At 40.7% G+C, this 22,778-nt stretch overlaps 4 protein-coding genes across 5 annotated transcripts in view; 1 reads left to right on the forward strand and 3 right to left on the reverse strand.

Moving 5' to 3' along the window:
• LOC145436771 (uncharacterized) overlaps nt 1–22,778 on the reverse strand; it is a 355,402-nt gene that overhangs the window by 220,382 nt on the left and 112,242 nt on the right. The gene's annotated exons all lie outside the window — the stretch shown is intronic.
• Nucleotides 1–22,778, forward strand: part of LOC145441576 (uncharacterized) — a 268,801-nt gene that overhangs the window by 194,830 nt on the left and 51,193 nt on the right. The gene's annotated exons all lie outside the window — the stretch shown is intronic.
• Nucleotides 5,092–6,751, reverse strand: LOC145436050 (uncharacterized). Its single transcript, XM_080313365.1, has one exon. It carries the CDS (start codon nt 6,350–6,352, stop codon nt 5,249–5,251), a length of 1,104 nt encoding a protein of 367 aa, XP_080169491.1. The 5' UTR covers nt 6,353–6,751; the 3' UTR covers nt 5,092–5,248.
• The window catches only part of LOC145433781 (uncharacterized), a 358,802-nt gene continuing 353,345 nt past the window's right edge, over nt 17,322–22,778 (reverse strand). Inside the window, exon 2 of the mRNA XM_080311053.1 lies at nt 17,322–18,543. The gene's annotated coding sequence lies outside the window, so the exon portion shown is untranslated. The remainder of the gene's footprint in view (nt 18,544–22,778) is intronic.

A 22,778-nucleotide genomic window follows, 5' to 3' on the forward strand; every position in this document is an offset into this window, starting at 1 on the left:
AGGTTTTATATTGCTTTTCTAATATACAAGTTAACCTAAATTGGAATAACACAAAGAATTGAATCCTAAGCAAATAGTAAGCCTAACAGATACAAATACATCCACGTGACAGCCCAAATCATCATGTGTGACCGCCGCTGTTCACGTGAAGGCAAAATTAACTTCAGTGTGTGGCCGGTTTATGTACAATAGTGGCCATTTCAAACATTGCAATATCTCGGTCGATATTGTGACTTAGAGTAACCAACATACTCAAGTCCGCGTAAACTTCAGTTTCGGGCCGTGGCCCATATGCACCAGTGTGTTCCTGGTCAGTGAAATTCGTACAAAATCTCGATCGATAATGTACATGTGTTTCCGGCGTACAACTGCTACTCAACTCATGTGTGCCTGCACTTTTGCGTCCACGTGCAGGCATCCTGGTGGAGTCTGGCATCGTTTTCGGTTGTAAAAACTGCGTAATTATCGTCTGCGATTCGTGGCATGTCTGATTCACACAGCCGTCAGCGTATAGCTGTTGGGGGGCTAGAGATACGGCATGGCTACGTACGCGTGTTGGCGCTATAGTGTCGGCCAATGATTGCAGATGTGGGATATCTTCGGTCAGTCGGTCGATCGTTAGCGGATATCGATACAGTTTCGTCGGTGAAATCGCGGCGAACTGTTGCTGTCGACTGTTGCAGACGTTGCAGTTGCAGTGCACGTGGTGTCGGAATCGTACCGAAGTATATTGCCAGGTCGTTGTTGTTGAGTAGGTCGAAATCGTTTCGATGAATTCGCACACATGAGTATGAGATTGGTACGCCGGAACGCGGAGCGTGGACGACGGACACGTATATATTCGCCAACTCTGTAAAAAAACCTCACGACAGCATCACGTGGAAAGGGCATATAGCACTATTACAATTGGCACAAAATAACGATACAAGCATGAAAGAAAACACACAATCTATCAATAAGCGACCAGTCTGATAAGGCAAACCTAAACCTAATTATGAAGCTGTTGACAATATCAGAAACAATAAAAAAGAATAAGGCACGGTATTCCCTGACAGCGTTGCAAGCAAGGGGTCAATCTCTGGCGCATGCAGAAAAAAATGTAGGGAGAGAACGTGCGAAAAAAAAATTTCTGCACGTGGCAGAAGTATAAATGTAAAATGTACAGAAAGTCTGCTAACTAGCGAACTCCTTGATGTAAGTCAAACATGTCTGTTAAATTGCAATCCAAGTACTAAATTCCCGGTGCGGCCGGGGTCATGGTTTACGTAATCTTGACAGCGGAGGTGCGATTGATAGGTACTGCTGAGTTTTGTAAAGATAATTCCAAACAACTCATCAGATTTCAACTGACACGCAAGGAGTTACTGAATAGCTGCTCTGCTCACGAGGCATGGCGTAATTGAAACAATTTAAGGATTTATTAGATATGTCAGTCAGTAATGGAATTATCAGTCAAACTTACATTGATCAATGTAGGATGTTATCATACAGAGTACTGTTATATGTCTGCGATGATTTGAAAGCTGAAGTTAATATGAAATCACTTTTTGAAATGCCATCAGAACACCATTACTCAATAGTGGATTATTTGAATGAAGGATGCGTCATTCCGCAATGGTGTCTGGCGATTATGCTGAACCAGAAAAGCTGTATCGCGAAATTACACTTCTTCGCTAAAAGCGTTACGTAACTCAAGAATCCGTTGGGTTTGAAATCAGCGGAGCACGTGGCGATATGGAGTGTACCCTAAAACACTGTTTTAACATCGAAAGCTGAAAACCACATATGCGTTTTGTGTAAGGTATCCGTCAATGCATTGAAGAAAAAAAACACAACGATTTCCGTAACTATAATATTCCGTAATTTAAACGGGACCGTTATCTATGAATCCAGAACCAATTTACGCAGTTCAGTTATATCATCTGACCGAACAAGATATGTCATATTTATACCGAATTTTATGATAGGTCTTGCGCTGAGTACGTTGCATTGCGGCGTTCACAATGTTGACTTCGAATTCACCGATTACACCTAAATAGCGGAGGCCATTATAGCTAAGTAGGTTACTCATGATACGCGTTGTATCGCATAATAATGCTTTTCGACATAACATTCAAATGTACTTAAAATCATACACGAGGTTGCGGTACTGTTCAAACGTTTTATCGTGTAAACCAGGAGATTCGCTAAAAGAAGACGCATTCAGCCCTGTCTCGTTCAAACTGCCCGCAGATTGTTTAGAGCAAGAGCTTTATTCCCCAACCTCACAGCGAATTGGAACATCTTAAAATCCATTAACCATAAGTATACCAGATATTACATCCAAATACATATATAGTCACTCCGGTTCACACTCACGCGCGTAACGAAATCACAGTCGCCGATTTCCGCATCTAATCCCCAAATACATGTGAGCGTGGCCGTATAAATTGCAAAATTATCGCTGATTCTTCTCAAGCAAATGTGGGACAAATCCATTATTGCGTATGGTAATCCCATAATATTGGGCTTAACGAATTCTACAACTGTGTAAGAATATCATTCTATTTGTACACATGATACTTCCCCATATTAGGCTAACGAATTCAAGCAAAAGCTATCCAATACCTGATTATACATTGGTCCATATCTTTAGCATATTATCTTGGTTTTGAAAAATCATAGATTAGTGATACCTGAACGCGTATCGAATGTAATGCGCTTCAGTTAGTAAACAACCAAAGTCAATTGCCTTTGCGTGTCAGTCATACATTGTCTCAGAGAAGCTGAGCTATTCACTGTCGGCGCGACGGCTGAAGTCACGACATAATTCTGAACGGGAATGCGATTTAAATCTTGCGGTTCGACAATAGTCGGATCGTCCGCAATGTCCGCAACTCGGGCTTCGCATAAATACGTAGGCCCGTTTTTAACAACGCTGATAGGAAGAGTGTGCCTAATTCTTTCATCGGCAATACTGGGTAAAGCAGCTTCGTGCTTAACATATTTAGCGTGACCGATTACAGAGTTAGGCTCGGTATCCTTATCAGCAATAACTGGTTGCTTATCATTACTATCCATTTAGACACTTTAGCAAACACTTGTACATGACAATATTGAATATGCAACGATATAACAATAACAGTCAAAAATCACTAACACATACACAGTCAATAGGGTCTGCTGTCGTGAAGTTTTCAACAGAAATCGACAATTAAAACGTGTACCGTGTTCGTCCGTGAAGAATGTCCTTGTCGTCGATAGCAAAAACGTCAGTCCCAGTATTGAAGTTGTATATCTCACGACTGTACTCGGGGCCCATGCAGCAATTAGAGCTTATTGTCTCTGATGATCTGTATAATAGTACAGCTAACCAATCGTCTTGGTGCTCGGCTATACAATACTTATCTCGAGAAGCTGTTGCCTTGGGTGAAGTTCTTCGTACCAGATATATGCTCAATACAATGGTTTATTCGACGTTGATGCAGTAGTAGCGTATAGAGTCTCAATCATAATAATCATGTAAAACACTTTCAGGCACTTATGTACTAGTCTGGACTCTCGAGTAATCTCAACAAGAAGTAGTTTCTTATTCGAGACTAGCAAAATATCATGGACGAGTGATCACAGCGGAATAGCTGCAATACCTAGTCTCGATGATACCCCTTGAAACACTTCACACTATCCGGGTTGTAGATAATAAGTGGGGGCGTTTCACGCTGTTGTGACGCATTTTGTTGATAACATGCGATAGTGGTGAATCCTGAATCTTTTGTATACATAATCAGTAACGAAGTATGTATAACGATATTTTTCTAATTTTGGTCAAGTACATTTGCCGACTTGCATGACTTATTAAAGTAGCTGTTTTTTTTAATTACTTTATCTCACAATTTTATAGACAGAACTGAAGTTTATGTTAAGTGTGATCTAAGATAGGGCTGTTTAGCAGTTACGTTATGAACGCCATTGGTGTCACGGTAATTACATATAGTTCCTAGTGTCGGAAACTGCACAAATTTGTGATGCCTACAGTCGTTTTGCGTACGTTATTACTTTTCAAATCTGCATTTTCCACTTCCACTTGAACTAGCTTGGGCCTATCGTTGGGAATCACTACTTATAGGCCTACTTGTAAGTCATTCTTCTCATAGAACTATGAATCACTGGGATAAGCGACTGAGTTAACAAAACACACTATTTAACAACAATATGGGCCGCTAGCAACAGACTGGTACGTACTGCTTGATTTCTAAAACACGTGACTAGAACTAGAACACTCATTTTTCAAAATCTTCGAATGGAACTTCTCACAACCCACTAGTTCGTTGACCGTGAACCAACATGATTTGTAGATAGTCCAAGTCTGCTCTGCTCTGGCCGCAACCAATATTGAAAGCAATTGCGACACGAACTTCAAGAACCAACGCTTATAAGTTGTCAGCACGGATCGGATGTAACAGCCCAGCGTTTGTTGCTGACCTGACAGCTTCCCACGAATGTACAACGAGATTTGCCTCTTCACATGTAGGCTATTAATCGGATAAGTCAACGCAATATGTTGTAGGTAATGTAGGCTATGTATGTTGAGAATGTGCACCAGAGATACATAGTAGCAGATGTACTTATAGAGAATAATAGCGTGAGACATCTTAAATACGTTCAACGTTCATGATAATCATTTGAGACATCAAGCAGTTAATCGAGGTATCGTTGTACCAATGCGCCCCGACCAGCTGACCAGTGCCCGTCATAACGGTACAGAACATGAAATTCGTAGTCGGTACCCCTTTCTGCCAACTGGTCACGTATAAGACTGGGCACAATGATTTGAGTAAAGTTTTTAAATATATGATTTTATACCAAATAATTAAAGAATTAGTCACCGTAAATACTAGTTTATTCAAATCCAAATTTTTCTACTGCAATACCTTCGCTTCTAGTGGTTGAAATGGAGCCAAATTCGGTGTGCATCATCTCTTCTGACAGCCTAATAATTTTATGGGGTTGATAGAAAAACTTTAAAACTTTTTTTTTTGGTATTTTTCAATGATAAATTCAGAACTTTCCACTGCAAGAATTTCGCTTCTACTGGTTGAAATTGAGCGAAAGTTGGTGCGCAGCGTTTATTTGTAACCAACCTAACAATTTTATCAAGTAGCAAGTGAAATCTGACGGAAAACTTGTTTTTTGAACAGTCATATTGGATATTCATATGACGCTTGAGGTTAGCCGTCCCAGTAAATGCTTTCCAACATACATCACATTATTACTTTTTGTTACCAGCATGCATATCCATATGACTCTTGAGGTGGCCCTTCTGAGTAAATGTTTTCCCACATATATCACATTCATGCCTTTTGGTTCCAGCATGCATATCCATATGACACTTGAGGTGTTCCTTCTGAGTGAATGCTTTCCCACATATATCACATTCATGATTTTTCACGCCCGCATGGATATCCATATGATTATTGAGGGTACCCTTGCACACAAATGAGTTCCCACATATATCACATTTGTGATTTTTGGTACCGACATGCATATCCATATGAAGCGAGAGCTGGCGAATCTGAGTGAATGCTTTTCCGCATATATCACATTTGTGATTTTTCACGCCAGCATGGATATCAATATGTTTGTTGAGGCTACTCTTCTTCACAAATGAATTCCCACATATATCACACTTATGATTTTTTATACCGATATGCACTTTTATATGGTGTGTGAGGTCTCCCTTCCAAGTGAATGCTTTCCCACAAACATCACATTTGTGATTTTTGTTACCGGCATGCATATCCATATGATGCGAGAGGTGGCCATTCTGAGTGAATGCTCTTCCACATATATCACATTTGTGATTTTTCACGCCAGCATGGATATCCATATGTTTGTCGAGGCTACTCTTGTGCACAAATGAATTCCCGCATATATCACATTCATGATTTTTGTTACCGACATGCACTTTTATATGGTTCGTGAGGTCTGCCTTCCGAGTGAATGCTTTCCCACAAACATCACATTTGTGATTTTTGTTACCGGCGTGCATATCCATATGAAGCGAGAGGTAGCTCTTCCGAATAAATGCTTTCCCACATATATCACATGTATGATTTTTGACGCCAACATGGATATCCATATGACGTTCGAGGTTTCGCTTGGCAGAGAATGCTTTTCCACATATATCACATTGGTGCTTCTGGGCGCCAATATGTATATCCATATGAGACTTGTACTGACTCTTCCAATTGAATGATTTACCACATATATCACAGTTGCGATTTCCGATGCCAGCATTTTCACAAGCATTGAGCTTGCATTTCACTTTTGGAGAAACTGGTTTCTTGGCTATATCGCACAGATGACCTTTCATCTTTATGTCGAAGTGATCACTACACGCTTACAGAATCTTCACTTTATTCCACCACCTGCCACGTATTATAGTGTTCAATTAATCTAAACAATTTGCATCATTAGAATGTAAATAGTGCATTTGCAATATTGGTATATCAGAATTGAGTGGTTAGTAATTCATTCGTATAGACCAGTGGTTCCCAACGGGGGCGATTTGGCGGTCTAGGGGGCGAAAATAACGAAGGGGGCGATAGGGGGGCGAAAACGGACGAAAGGGGTGAAAACAACGAAGGGGGCGATGGTGCGTTAAAACGGCTACATTGGAGTCGGGACCGTCACTACCGCACTCCAAACCCCCCAATTGGTGGTGAGGTGCCCGAAATCGAAGGAAGCCCAAAATTATATCGTGAATTAACATGAATGATAGAGTAATTTTTAGAAATTCATGCGACTTTTTCAAAAACATTTCGCGCTGCGTGCCATTCATTTTTATCATGTATCTTGATGGTGGGGTCCCCGTCACCCATATACGCATGTTTTATGGAAATGGGAGACTTCAGCGTCGGTCATTACTGCGCCACGACATATGAATTTAGAGGTCATGTAACTTGCGAAGTGTGCGAGAACGATCAGCATTGAGACGACCTCGGCCGAAAAAAAATGCCCTTGTGCTGACCGAAAACTTTGATATATATACATATATGTTTAATTGTCCATAGGCGCCTCGATAGCTGGCGTCGAATGTTCCTGTCTTGGTGACCTAAACCCTACAGGACAAATGCCACCCCACAAGGAAAAATCAGAAATATCAATATGAAATCATGTGCGTCTTTTAGTTTAATACGTTTTGACGATTTCCATATCTTCTGATATAGCAGATATAGGGGATCACGAAGTCAATATAATAACGATACCGCACGAGGATGTTTAATTATTACTTAGGGGTCCTACCTTTTCCAACATTCCATATCGACCATTTGACCTATTCAAACATGGATAATATGAATTTGTCGCGCCTAGCGCGTTCAGGCGAATTGCGGTGACTCACCAAACACTACATGAAATAGGGTTAGCTGATGTGTAGCGACAAAAACCCCACTGACTAAAGGGGGTCCAGGGTTTGGTTTATCACCCTATGGGACCAAGGAAAAACGTTTTTTTCGAAGGGGCCGACGAAGTGCTGTTTTTCGGTCCCAATATTTGGGGGCGATGATCGGTGTGAAGCTTCAGAAGGGGGCGATGAGTCGAAAAAAGTTGGGAACCACTGGTATAGACTGTCAAAAGCTGCACATTGAGCTATGCGGAATGTGCAAAGAGGTTGATTCGTTTTGATGCATCCCAGCAGAGGTGTCAATATTCGACAGAATAAGCATTCTTTCGCAACATGGTATGCAAATTATAGTATTGATATGAAAATGCGATACTAACCTTTTGTTTACTGGAAGACCCCGTTTTAGAGAATATAATGGCATGGGACCCTAATACCCCATTTTATAAGGCCCCAAATTTAGGCGAAGAGCAATACGGAGAAGTGGTATCGGATAAGGCTTCAACGTGCGTGATAACTGATCAGTATACGTTAATAGCAAATATTGTGGATCGTAAAATTTATCTTTAGCGCAGCTTTATTTTCGAAAAATAGAGGCATTACGACACTTGCTTATATGCTTCAACATGTATGTTCTGCAGACAAAATAATTGAAAGTAATTCAGAACTCAAAGTATGATACTCCGAGTATCATACTCGGAATTTAAAGTGAAATACAAATACCACTTCTGGAAAGCGGAAAATATATTTTATGTCTTTCGACCATAAAGCTTCAAAGGTGATCTGCTTAAGCAGCTGTAACGTTCCTAAAAGCCGAATTTTCCAGATTAGGAGGACAAGTCATGGGCTGCTAGATAACGATAGGATAGGTAATTGCTAGATTGCGAAACGGTAGTTTCAAACGTTTTGGTGGGCCATATTTACTGTGATGAAATATTTGATATGGGCGACAACTCAGTGCGAGCGGAACCATAAGAAATCCGGACCTAAATTATATTCACCAATACTTTCGTGAAAACATATATGTCATTCCATAACTACTGTGCGAGAAGCGCAGCCAAATGTCTGGGCTTTAATTGACTTTTATGAATATTAAATGTTGGTACTCTGTGAAAACAGCCCCGAAATTCCTCAGGATATCTGTCATATTGGGGTATTAAACTACTTCTACTTGACAAACTTAAAATATCGAAAAGTAAGTAAGTCTCAAAACATTACGAAGTAGAAGTCGATAAAATCAGATCTACTTGAGTAAGCATCAGAAGTAGAGGAAAACTACTTGAGTACTTTCAAAAAGTAGAAGTATTTCGTTACTAACCACCTCTGATTATTTCATCATTAGGATTTGTAAATAACCGATATTCAATCGGGTGTATAAGACCTAAAGTTGGTTCCTTCTTGGCAATTACTACGGAATTTGGTGACATCCAGTATTTCCCTCAATATTCCTTCTTTATTGTACACGAATAAGAGATCAGCGCTGCTTTTATTCTTCAAGTTTATCACCTTCATGCAGAATTTCAGGTAATAAACGAAGATTACATTCAACAATAGGCCTACCAAATGGGTAGTACCAATACATTTTAAATAGAGCATATGCCATGGATGTAAAGACTCGAGTCATGAGTGTGTAACTCAGGGGTGGGCAAACTACGGCCCGCGGACCGCATGCGGCCTGCAACACCGTTTTGTGCGGCCCGCGAAAGCCTCAAGAAACGTTGTAAGAATATTGATAAATTGCGTAAAAAATCAAATTACTTTATTAAACTATTCTTAATATATTTCAACATGATAATGATAAGTTTTACTTTTAATTTTATTGATTACGCCATGGCCCGACCTCGCTCCCGATATATTATGAAAGCTTTCCATTGCTGAACATCACAGAGAGTGAATCGCAAATGACTTAATTCGGACCAAATGTGTGATTTAAGATTGGAAACACGAGAAAGTTTAATACATTTTGTCCTGTACTTGGACAAACCGATTCGCGAGTGTGTTGGATAGATTTGTTATTTTTATGAGTAGAAGTATTTATATATATCAGAGGCGGGCAGCATACGGCCAGCGACGGGATTTTGTCCGGCCCGCGGACAGTTCCCCGTCTTACATGATAATGTGGCCCGCGGCCCCAGCCTGCCGAGATTCTCCATTACTTGCTTAAACGTCAAAATGTATTGACTGTATGTTATTATATAAGTGTGTGTGCACTGTGCAGCGTGCGAGAGTGGAGCTTACGTAGGGTTACCATGCCATACGTCCTCTTTTAGGATGATTTGTCCTCTTTTTTGACTTTTTTGGTAGTTTCCTCGGAGGACGCCAAATAGTTCTCTTTTTTGAGATTTTGTCATCTTTGTTGAGAATTTTGATTAAATATAGGGCAAAATTCGACTGAGATACAGTACATCCGCACTGAAGTAACGCTCCGGCGGCTACTTCGAGACCTGAACCGGAAAGCTGTCTTGCTGTCTTTTTTTTAGTCAACCGACCACGAAGTGGAGAAAATTTATGATTTTTCCAGGATTTGCCTCCGGTGTTGCAAGTCTGAAAATCTTGAAAAAATGTCCTCTTTCCAGATTTGCAAAATATGGTAACCCTAAGCTTACGAGTAAGTTCGTCGAAGCGAGAAGACTTGCATTATCGGCATTTACGATGTACTCAACTCTAATGAATTGATATCTTGGTAAATTTGGATTACCGGGCTTATCAAACGCCTTGAAATCTTTATTAGGGATTGCATCGTGTGTTAATTGAGCATAGAGAAGCAGACACGGCGGCACCTGTATGACAATGCTTTTCTCAAATCCACATTGTCTTCGTCATTATCGGAAAGAAATGGCTTTGAATTGCATCGATTCAGCAATCCGGCCCTCCAAGTAGGCTACTTAATTTTCCTTTGCTCGCCGACTGGAGAAGTTGCCCGTCCCTGATATATATAATATTAATGTGTCGTAGAAATGTATTTAAAGGTAACAGGGTTAGGATGCTGTTGCGTTCTGAAGTCAGGACCGTAACTGCCGCGCCGGTCGAATTCGAAGGGGTCCCAAAATTATTTCGTGAATGAACATTAATTTTGGAGTATTTTTTTTTTTAAATTTACTTTATTCATTTTTTTCGCGCTGCGCGCGATTTACTGTTGCCAATAAAATTGATTATTGGATACCCTTTCCATTAAGAAACAAATACACATTATTTAGAGAAATGTGCATTTCGTCGAGGGCCATTACCGTGCCACGACGCACGAACACATATGAAGTTTTAGGGCATGTAACATGCGACTCCGACAACTGTACCAGAACGATCAGCAGCAAGAAAAGCTAGCCCAAAAAGGACTGCCACATTTATGATTCAGGGTTGTACTGACTCGAGTCATGAATCGACTCGAGTCCGACTCGAATCACAATTTTCAGATGACTTGCCTTGACTCGAGACATTTTCTCAAAGTACAGAAATGACTCGACTTGGACTCGAGTCATTGCGCATGACTCGAACCAAGTCATATGACTTGAGACTCAGACGGCCAAGACCGACATTTCATTGTAATTTGGAAGAATAGTCAAGCAACCACACTATTGGAATTTTATCTATTGGTACTGGTACTTGAAAATGCGATCATAAACTGCTAAAAGTGAGGAAAATTAGTATATTATAAATGCGAACGAATTTTAAATAGAGCATAGGCCTATGCCATGGTTGTAAAGACTCGAGTCCTACTCGAGCCACGATTTTCTGATGACTCGATTTGAACTCGAGTCATTGCGCATGACTCAAACCAATTCATCTGACTCGAGACTCAGGCAGCCAAAACCAACATTTCATTGTAATTTCGGAGAATAGTAATAGTAAAGTACCGTAACCACCCTATTGGGATTTCGTCTATTGGTACTGGCACTGGAAAATGAGACCAGAAACTGCTAAAAGTGATTAAAATTGGTATATTATTAATGCAAACCATTCGATATCATCAAACAGAGTTATAAAAACATTTTAACTGGAAACCGAGCAGTCAAACAGAATGACTTGGACTCGAGTCAAAACTATAAAAGTGCGATTGACTTGTGACTCTTGTGACTGGGTTACAACCCTGACATATGCCTACTCTGTTTGCAGTATCCGCATCAATTTACATGAATAAGTGGAGTGTTAGTAATTTGCAAGTAGCAATGCCCCAAGTTGACTAGTTCTACATGATCTACTCTAGTCCATACAGAATTATGCATCACATCATTAAAATCATAAAATACAAACTAATATCACTCCACTTGCTATTGATTAGAAATTTGAAAATATATAGACAACTTCCTAAAATGTTTCTTTGCTCTAATTCTAATCTAATTTGTGACATGTGTCTATTCTCCTATTTTTATTATAATATGATATCTGGTTTTCCTTGAATTCCTACAGAAGAATGGCATAGTGTGAAATGATTCAAACTTGGTGCGCAGACACTTGACATTCTCATGCTGATCAGAATCAACTCTGATTAGTTTTCGTGAATTCAGTATTTCTAGTTCTAATCTAATTTGGAATTAAAACTGTGTAGGCCTAGATATAGTTTCAATTAATGTCTAATTTGGGGAAAATGTACAACAATAATTCTAATTCCAAGCTAATATAGAAAATACGAAAATTTTCTAGTTGTCCAAGTATGCCCTAAAATTTTGACATGTTTTGGGGGAACACTGATTGGTGATAGTCATGTTGTTATCTATTGGAAAGAACTCGAAGGTATTGAATTGATATAGACATTTACCAACATACTTGAGTCAGGGATATTTTCTGTTTGGTCCTATGTCTGGTGATCAGACAAAATCAAACATTGGTAATGTGATGCAAGTTACGATACAGTGATGACATTTAAAATTAAAATAATATTAGGACGATTGCCGAAGTTGAAGACTTTCGCAACAAGTTTCAGAACAATTCAACTTTCATTTAGCGTTGAAGAATCCATCTTATAAGGGTATTTACAGGCCAAAATCTATGAAGTACTGGTGTATATAGCAGATACGACACATTGATTAAGTAACCATCATTGTTCGTAATAAATGCTTTGATGGTAAAGCTCGACTCAATTGATTCTACCTCAAGAAGATTTTGCTCCCTTGGAATCTTTAACGCTACCCCATGAATAAGAAGTAGTGTTAAAACTAGATCGTATACACTGAACTGTAGCACAGCTAGAACATTTTAAACTTTTTTTTTAGATTAACCTAGAATTAGAATTATAGCTAAATATTTTTTTTACAAAATAAATTGGAATTATTAAATTCGCAACAGTTGCGAAATTAAATTAAAATCAACATCATAACTTCTCGGTATTCATGCTCATGAACCGGATCTTACTAAAAACTAAAACTAGATGGGACACTGTAAAACCCGCAAAACCCACAAAACCTGTAAAACTCGCAAAACCCGCAGCGTGTGTAGCAGGGTTTTGCGGATAAACGCAGGGTTTTGAGGGTGACAAAGCGGCTTTGGCGGGTGAATAGCAGGGTTTGCGGGGGAATGCCAGGGTTTTGCGGGTGACGAAGTGGGTTTTGCGGTTAACCAGCAGGGTTTTGCTGGTGAATACCCTGCTATTCCTCCGCAAAAGCCATCGGCAAACATCTGTTAGATAATCCGATTTGTGCGAATAATTATCGAGACGACCGATTTCGAATCGTTGGGCGAGGCCGTTCACAATTCCATTTGTGTACCTTAGAGTCGACTTTTATCAAAATACACCAACCAAAAGTCTCTGTCAACAAAAGGAGTTCGTGTACCACCTACAAATAGTACATTGAACGCTCTCGCTTTCATGCTGGTGACGTCATATTTTGTTATACGATTGTTGATATACCATGTTCTTTCCAATTCTCAACTAGTTGCTGACGACTACCCCTGACGAGTGTCAGCCGAAAATATTCGGGTTCGTTTCAATAAGAATATACTATTCAAAAGCCGCTTTGTGACCCGAAAGACCCTGTTAGTTAACCGCAAGACCCGCTTTGTGACCCGCTAAACCAGGGGCGGGCAACTTCTCCAGTCAGCGGGCCGGATATAGGAAAATTAAGTACTTGGCGGGCCGGATTGCTGAATCGATACATTATTCACCCATTTATCAACATATGCAAATAATAAATCGTATTTAATGGAGCCTGTATTTTAACGACAGAAATGTCACTTCGAACACAATGTGACGAACACAATGTGCATTTGAGAATAGCGTTGTCATACAGGCGCCACCATGTCTAGTTCTCTCTGATCAATCTACACACGGTGCAATCCTTATTTAAGATTTCAAGGCGTTCGATGAGTCCAGGACCCCAAATTTACAAAGATATCAATTCATTAGGGTTGAGTTGGTGTCGAGATAGCGTCGTTGTGCAACTGTAGCATAATTAATCTCGATATTGAATTCATGCGGCCTGCGTCCTATACAAAATTTAAATAGTTTTGAGTTGGCAACCATTGGCATAAGAGGTGTCTTACAACAGCCCAGAAGTGTGCCGTGCTACATGTCGGCAGTCACAGAATACAAAAATAAGAAATACCAACCTGGTGTAAAAGACCATTGTAGTCGACAAAAAACATGATTACCACAAACGACATTGGGGTTGAGTATGCATCGTAAATGCCGATGATGCAAGTATTTTCGCTTCGACGAACGTACGCATAAGCTCCACTCTCGCACGCTGCTCATACATGTATATAATAACATACAGTCACTAAAATTGGACCTAATAAGCAAGTAGTGGGGAATCTCGGCTAACTGGGGCCGCGGGCCACATCATCATGTAAGACGGAAAACAATCCGCGGGCAGGACAAAATCCCTCCGGATCCGGCCCGCGGGCCGTATGTTGCCCGCCCCTGCGCTAAACCCTGCTATGCACCCGCAAAACCCGCTTTGTTACCAGCAAATCTTTGCTATTCAACTGCAAAACCCTGCTATTCACCCACAAAACCGTGCTAGTTAACCGTAAAACCCGTTTTGTGACCCGAAAAACCCTGCTATTCACCCGCAAAATTCGCTTTGCCACCCGCAAAATCCGCTTTGCCACCCGCAAATCCTTTCTATTCAGCCGCGTGATGTAGATGTATCAGACGTGCAATGAGATAGATTTTTGTAGTTTATGAGACTGGACGAAAATCTTGGGGCCATAATGCAAGTGTGCGCAAGCGTTCACCATGTTGCATGGTATTCAAATTCATCTTCAACACAACTGACCAAATTATCCATCACTATGATCTGTGGCTACCAAATATTTGTCTTCAATTTTCCAAGAAGAACGCCAAGGCTTTTTATTACATATTGACAAGAATTGGTTTGAGATGATATTGAAAGACCCCAGATGACTAATGTGGTGCTTAAAGTTGGTGAGTTACGACATAGTTTCCCTAAAGCTCACCAAATTTTCCAGCACATAAAAAACTCAGCATCATATTTAGAGCGCAGTGCACATTTTTATCCATATACATTCTGGGCAGTTAAATATACTATTACCGAAAAAGTACATTCTATCATCCAACTGCGAAATGTTCAATAACTGCATGCATGGGCAATAGGGTTGTTCAGATTTGAAAAATTGTCAGGAAACTTCGATGTTTGTGGCCAAACTGATGGTACATTAGTACATAAAAACACTTTTATGATCAATTTTGGTCATCTTTATCATGATGTCCTATCCCCGAAAACCCCTCAAAGATCCACGGGGGAATTCTCCTTACTGCTGGATATGTAATGTTGACCACGTCACCGGTTTATAGCTTTTGTGACGTTATCAGTTGAAAACGGCCGTGTAGGGATAATATATTGCAATAAAGTAGCCATGTTTTAAAATTGTACTTGAATGCAGTCCTATAAAGGCCACGTGCATATCGATTTTACTCTGCACAACCTGTCTATCATGCTCATGGGAATCATGTATTGTTTGCACCATTGACATCGGCTTGTTTTCGATCGTACATTGAAGAAGCGCCGTTGGGTTGCAATTCGTGAACAAATAATGATATTCCCAGCTAGTTTTCAGCCATAAGGTATTATTCAAAGGTATGTAATATCACTAATACTTTTCTCAATTTCAAATTATCTGTAAAATACCGAGTTATATTATTTTACGGTACACTGCAATTTAGTTGCGGAAGAATGTCTGAAACAAAGCGGATATGGGTTTTGCGGACCAACCATGAACAAGATTCAGGTCTGCCCACTATCTGGTCCGATATTCTGGTCACTATTCGGTCGGATATTTTTCTGAGTGTATTAGTCACTCCAAGTTACCGACTCTAGATGAGGTTCTACTACATCCGCCATATCTGAAAGAAAATTGCCCCGAAACTACCACAACGCAAGCCTGTGTCATTCTAACTGTTCAAGAGGTGGCCAACGTATGAAATATGACCAGAATAGGCTACCTATAAGGCAAGGGCTCAACATTGTGTTGATGCATTGTTTCAGGCATTCTTCTTCAACTAAATTGCAGTCTGCCATAAAATAAAATAACTCGGTATTTTAGTAAAATAATTTTACAGATGGTTTGAAGTTGAGAAAAGTATTACTGACATTACATACCTTTGAATAATACCTTATGGCTGAAAACTAGCTGGGAATATCAGTATTTGTTCACGAATTGCAATCCAACAGCGCTTCTTCAATGTGCGATCCAATACAAGCCAATGCCAATGGTGCTACCAATACATGATTCCCATGAGCATGACAGACAGGTTTTGCTGAGCAAAACAGAGATGCATGTGGCCTTTACTGGACTGCATTTGATTAAAATTATGAAGCCATATCTATTTTATTGCAATATCTCGTCTCTGCATGGCCGTTTTCGAACGATAACGTCACAAAAGCTATAAACCGGTCACATGGTCAACACTACAGATCAAGCAGTAAGGAGAATTGCCACGTGCATCTTTGGGGGCTTTTCGGGGATAGAAGATTACGACGAAGATGACCAAAATTGCTCATAGAAGTGATTTTATGTACTAAACCATCATTTGGATCACAAGAATCGAAGTTTCCTGACAATTTTTCAAATCTGAACAACCCTAATGAGCAATGGGCATGGTTACTGTGAGGTTTGGCGCCATCCGAAGGTTTAGGAACGATATCCATATATTCTGAATCGAGTATCAGGCTGTGGAGGATATCATTGCACTGTTTAACAAAGCTGTATTCGACTGGGATCACTAGATTTATTACACTATTCAGATCCCAGTAGTCCACCATCAATGAGCTAATTCCAAACAGGATCACAGAAGTTAGGCCATTTTAAAAATTGACAATTTTTCGCTCATTTCGGGTCTGAACAGTACTTTGTTTTATCAATACAATATTCAAGGTGTAGCTGATGTTGGAAGACAGTTGATATTTGTCACTTGGATTTCTTGGTAGCTTGTCTGATAGTCTATATGTCAAAGTGACATTTAAGACCTTACGGCGTAGGGTACAGTTGCTCGGCAACTTAAGGGTTTAAGTTAACAAACAAACAACCAATAATTAGCATGGAGAACTCATTACCTGTATAATTAAATCACGTACTACACATCAAGCATGCTATAGTGAATATTGTAACAGATCCCTGTTGTCGATCAACCTTGAAATGTGTATATCTCGTAACCGAGAGACATCCTGTTGGAGTATATGGTAACTGACAACCTCCAAACCTACTAACCGCAAGCAGATCTGATGCGATCTGGCTTTCATTCGATCAGAGAAAAACCGCGGCCAAGCTGTGGCAGAGTGTTGCAAATTATACAGCTGTGATACAGATATGATGCACCTGCTTGCGGGACTATATGATAATATCCAATATTGTGTATTTCACGCCATATTAGGAGACGAATAAGACTTCCGATTGCAGTGATCACGAGTCTATATAAGCGCATGTTTAGTTGACTCGAGAGACTCATTTTACGCTACCTACGACAAACATCAACGACGAATAAATCTTGTATTGAGCAATCTCTTGGTTCAAGAACTTACTACAGAGTTGACGTCAAGTTAAGTATAGCGCAGCAATTACCTACAATACACAGGTTACGCTACTTTGCTACTTCAGGACGAAACAACTATATGGTACCACGTGCTCGGTGAACAAGGGATTACGTCTATACAGTACAACGAACTATATATCGTACGACTACAACGATATCGTGCAACAACGGACTATACCCGTACCGGACCATCAACCATCCGGTAACCCTTTCATTGCAATAGCTACGGCAGATTTCACGATCAAATTCGCTTGTTGTGTGCTTATTTTACGCCTCATTATATTCGTGATTATTGTGTACCTTTCATAGCAATTAGAAGTGTGCATGCAATAGTGCTTTCATGGCTAGTGGCGGCAAACATAATAAACCACCTACCTCCGTCCCTAAAGTTGGCGCAGGCCCTAAGGACGCTAAACCTAAGGTCGAAGTAGTAGGGGGGCGACCTGACAGACAGATTAGCGAGACTAAACACCAAACTCATCAATGGGAGGCATATGTCAGCACTTTGAACAACTACAATACTGCTCAAAATTTTTAGAAGCGGTGACGCCGGCTGGCATCGCTCTTCGAATCAACGATATCGACTTACTTCACCCGAACTGGCTCACACTTTATTCTGCATTTCTTTGTTATTTCATTGTCATATGGGTGTTTTTGATCCATTCAGACATCAGACGACGCCCGAAACAGGCTTTATCGGGACTGTCATGTGTACTTTATTTTCCGTACAATTTTCACCCTTGCCAATACGTATATGTTATGGAACCATCGCAGATGCAAGGGTTACGCAAGCATTATCTAGGACCTTTCCGGGTTTTACACAGATGGAAACATCATCTTCAAATCGCAATCTCAGGTCGAACACGTAACGTAGCATTATACGATGTCAAAGTCATGTATTGCGACGGCGATCGCATCTCAGATTTTTCGCGACCGAACGCAAACACGCTGTTTACATCCGATTCTCACGATGCTGAAAACCACGTGGCCACAACACATGTAGGCCGAACGGACATCGCTGCTAACGTTGCACATACAATTCTGCTTCAGAAAGCAGTCGAGCCAACAGCGAACGCATCCGGTTCAGATATTATTGCAGATTCAAGCGAGCAGATTCTGAGCGAACGAGATTTTGAAATTGTTCAACACTGTAACGATTCGAATTTACCTTGCAGACCTGCTATTATTGATAAAATTATTACAACGCGAACAGGACGTGCAATTTCCAAGCCGCACGCACTCAAGGATTTTGTTTTATCGGCAATCGATTGTCCTGTCACTTTTGACGGCGTGGCTGTTAGCAAGCCCAGCTAAAGGAAACGATACTCCGATTTCTATTACGGCTAACGTATGTCGACGTGAAGCCGCTTCTGATTTGATCGATATTCAACCACCAAACGAATGCAAACACAACCCAATTATGCATTCAAAATCGTGCCTGGCAAATATCTACGCCTTGACAAACAGATTTCACAATCTGGATGGAAAGATGTGTTTTGTTGCTGAGCAATATTGGGAGACACATTATTCTTCTTTTTTGGTTCTTATTCGCAAAATATAGGCGAAGAACGACGTTACAGTATATCCCGTTAGTGGAATGTCAACACGCAATTGTCACACATCTGTCCGCATACGGACAGCTGACCGAACAAGCTGACGGATTACTTTCAACTAACAACAAACTACACTTGACATGGAAATGGGCTAACTCGCAGTCCGGATTTCTACGCAACCTAATCGTGCATACAATACCGATTGTATACGATTCAATAACCAGCAAACTACGAGCCGATATATCTGATCTCTCTGAATGTAAAGCAAAGGTCGGGAATTGTCAAACAGACCAGGGAACGGTCATATGGCCTCCCTCCATCACAAACAAATATGCGTGTCCGACGGCGCCAATTCGGATGCGTACAAACATCTTAATGCATACAAACAGCAACCACGAAGTATCAAGGGCGGAAATACCAGACCTAGCTCTATCTTTTCAGTCTGTGCACACGTGTAATTCCGATCTGGTCCGCTGCTTGCCCAGACGAGCAGTGTGCGTCACAGGAGGGTTTTACTTAGTTCCAATCCGCTGCACTTTAAGCGATGCCAAGACCCTTGGGCTGAAACTTTCGACGGAAAGACTCAACAGCTCAAGTACTTCTACGCGTCTCTTGCTAGGACAGATGCAGGAATTACATGATGATTCGATGGATAGACACAGGCGACTGATTTCACACCTGGACTACCTCAGTTGCACAATAGAACAACAGTTTTACAACGTCCACAAATCGCTGACACCAATGTCACCGGACTCGACGTTCAATATGGCACCCTACAACTCAAGATTGGGTGTGTTCGACTCATTCTTATACAAAATGCATTGCATAACACAAAACATCACCGTCCACAACAACTTATTCTTCCCGGACGGAACACTAAGCGCCCGACCACTCATCTCGTTCAGTACAGACAGGACATATTTCGGTCAATTATACGACAACAACACAGCCTTTTTGGAGACTAGATACATCGACACTGGCTCCGCAAACGCAACCAGAATATTCAAGGTGGGTGATTCCTATTTCAAATATCAGAATGGAATTCTCACATCACGCAACGCCTCTGTCACACAAGTCAAATTTTCGATGGATCTCAACATTGACGATTTATTAGGATCGCCACGGGTTGACAATATCACAGAGACCTTCCTACATTTATTCAGGAAAATGGATTCTTCATTTAGCACAGATTACGATCATGTTTTATCTCACATATCCAGTTCTATGCTGCTAGTACAACGCCTACGGAGCCTGTCCGCTTCGTACACTTCGAACCGCAGTAGGCAGGATGACACTACACAAATTGACCCCTTAGAGCCAATAAAAATAGCATCCGACGCCATTAATTGTAGCATTTTATCCTTTTTATCCACTATTACCAACCCTTTCCTTCAGCTTTTATTTGCATGTTGGTTTGCCGCTACGATGCTATGGGGTTTATACTTTTCATGCCGTTTATTATGTTGTAATCGTCATAGGCTTAGACAACGTTTAATTGTGCATCGTGAATCTGCCGCTAGTTCATTGCAGGCCCTCCGTGCACGACTCCGCCGGCGACAGTATGCTGTTGATGAAAGGATTACTCACCACGTTCATGGCGACGCTCACGAACTACAAACGATCCGTACGGGCAATGACTCTGACAATCTCGAGGACGAAACCAAATCTCTCGCAGACTCAACAAATGTCGTCGAAACAACATATACTTCCGACGCAGATGCACACAATCAACCATTGAATCCGACTATCGAATCGGACACATCGACCAACGACCTGACTACTTCTGACGATTGTGTACCAGTCCAGGAGATAACACCACCAAATGCATCTGTCGGCGACGAACCCGCACAGCAACAACAACCCCAACGACAACAAAATCATGTGCCATTGGAGTATGCGAGAATCGCTGCAGTGATCAACGACCATAGCCCGAGATTCCGCCCGAGGATTCCCAAAATTCTGCACAATGCTAAGCAGAAACGACCACGTCATACGAAGAATCGTCCGCGTCTGCCCATGAACGAGTAAATCTGAGTAACGCAGTATATGCCAGCCCGGCGGGTATGTTATATACTGTTATATATTGACTGACTGACCATGCTCAAATAGATGGTCTGGATAACGAGGTATCACCAAATTTATTAGCCCCGCGCGCGCGGTCACATTGTGACATGGACAGCTGTGACGCTCAGCGTGAGTGTTTGTTAGGATTAGATTTCTTTATTGTGTATTTGTTTCATGCCAGTTATGTACATTATAAAATGAATGAATAACAACTTGCTCATTGCTCCATCAATTAGACTTGAACATTTGGACATCAATTTCCCACTTATACATTTCTCTAGTTATGTGATACACTCCATGCTACAACTGAATAATTACCTTAATTATCTGACATTTTAGACCTATTGTTGTCTCTTTTTTCGGAAGGGGAACGGTACAGTTGCTCGGCAACTTAAGGGTTTAAGTTAACAAACAAACAACCAATAATTAGCATGGAGAACTCATTACCTGTATAATTAAATCACGTACTACACATCAAGCATGCTATAGTGAATATTGTAACAGATCCCTGTTGTCGATCAACCTTGAAATGTGTATATCTCGTAACCGAGAGACATCCTGTTGGAGTATATGGTAACTGACAACCTCCAAACCTACTAACCGCAAGCAGATCTGATGCGATCTGGCTTTCATTCGATCAGAGAAAAACCGCGGCCAAGCTGTGGCAGAGTGTTGCAAATTATACAGCTGTGATACAGATATGATGCACCTGCTTGCGGGACTATATGATAATATCCAATATTGTGTATTTCACGCCATATTAGGAGACGAATAAGACTTCCGATTGCAGTGATCACGAGTCTATATAAGCGCATGTTTAGTTGACTCGAGAGACTCATTTTACGCTACCTACGACAAACATCAACGACGAATAAATCTTGTATTGAGCAATCTCTTGGTTCAAGAACTTACTACAGAGTTGACGTCAAGTTAAGTATAGCGCAGCAATTACCTACAATACACAGGTTACGCTACTTTGCTACTTCAGGACGAAACAACTATAAGGGTCAAAGGTTAAATTGAGCGGAAATTTGCTTAATGACCTGAATCGAGTCAAGCATTACATTATTTCTCAAACACATATCAAAATAAAAAGCAAGTAGAGTCTCATATGAAAGCAAGGTCCAAGGGAAATTCGGTCAAAGCTGTTCAATTTTGATCCCAAACCTCTGAAGATATTAAATTGCAGTCTCAGTCTCTGTCTCTCTCAAACGCACTGCATTTGTGCGCAAAGTTTGGAATATGCTAGACCAGGAGTGGGCAAAGTACGGTCTGTGGGCCACGTGCGGCCCGAGACAAGATCTTGTGCAGCCAGTCAAGGCATTGAATATTTTTATTGAAATAATGATAATGCGCAGTTCAAATCTGATCACTAGAGAGACTCGTTTAAACTTTTTCTTGAGATATTTCATCATGATAATAAATGATAACCGTATAATATTGCATTTCGAAACATTTCGCTTGCTAAATATCCAAGAAAATGAATTAGTCCGTATAACAATTGTGATTTCGGGTTAGAATTCCAACATTTAGTGCTGTACTTGGAAAACTGATTTTGTGCGTGTTATTTAGATTCGTCCTCTCCTCTATATGCGCAGTTAGGTGCAAATTGTTCCTAACTTCAGCCTCAATTTAATCATAATCAGTTGTCCGAATCAATACGGAACACGAAAGGTTGAAGATGAATGCTTTGTAATGGATAAAGGATCAACTGATAGGTAGCCTACTTCGTTCCTGCGTCTGAGGTAACGCAGTATATATTACTGCATTGACGCACGGTGAGGTTCGTGACTGG

This window comes from Botryllus schlosseri, chromosome 1 (assembly GCF_051294905.1).
Source record: "Botryllus schlosseri isolate E-star chromosome 1, Bs_hap1, whole genome shotgun sequence".
Lineage (NCBI taxonomy): Eukaryota > Metazoa > Chordata > Ascidiacea > Stolidobranchia > Styelidae > Botryllus > Botryllus schlosseri.

Bases quoted from the DNA above. Each gene is read 5' to 3' on its own strand.
- LOC145436050 (XM_080313365.1), bottom strand. From the start codon at position 6,352: ATGAAAGGTCATCTGTGCGATATAGCCAAGAAACCAGTTTCTCCAAAA.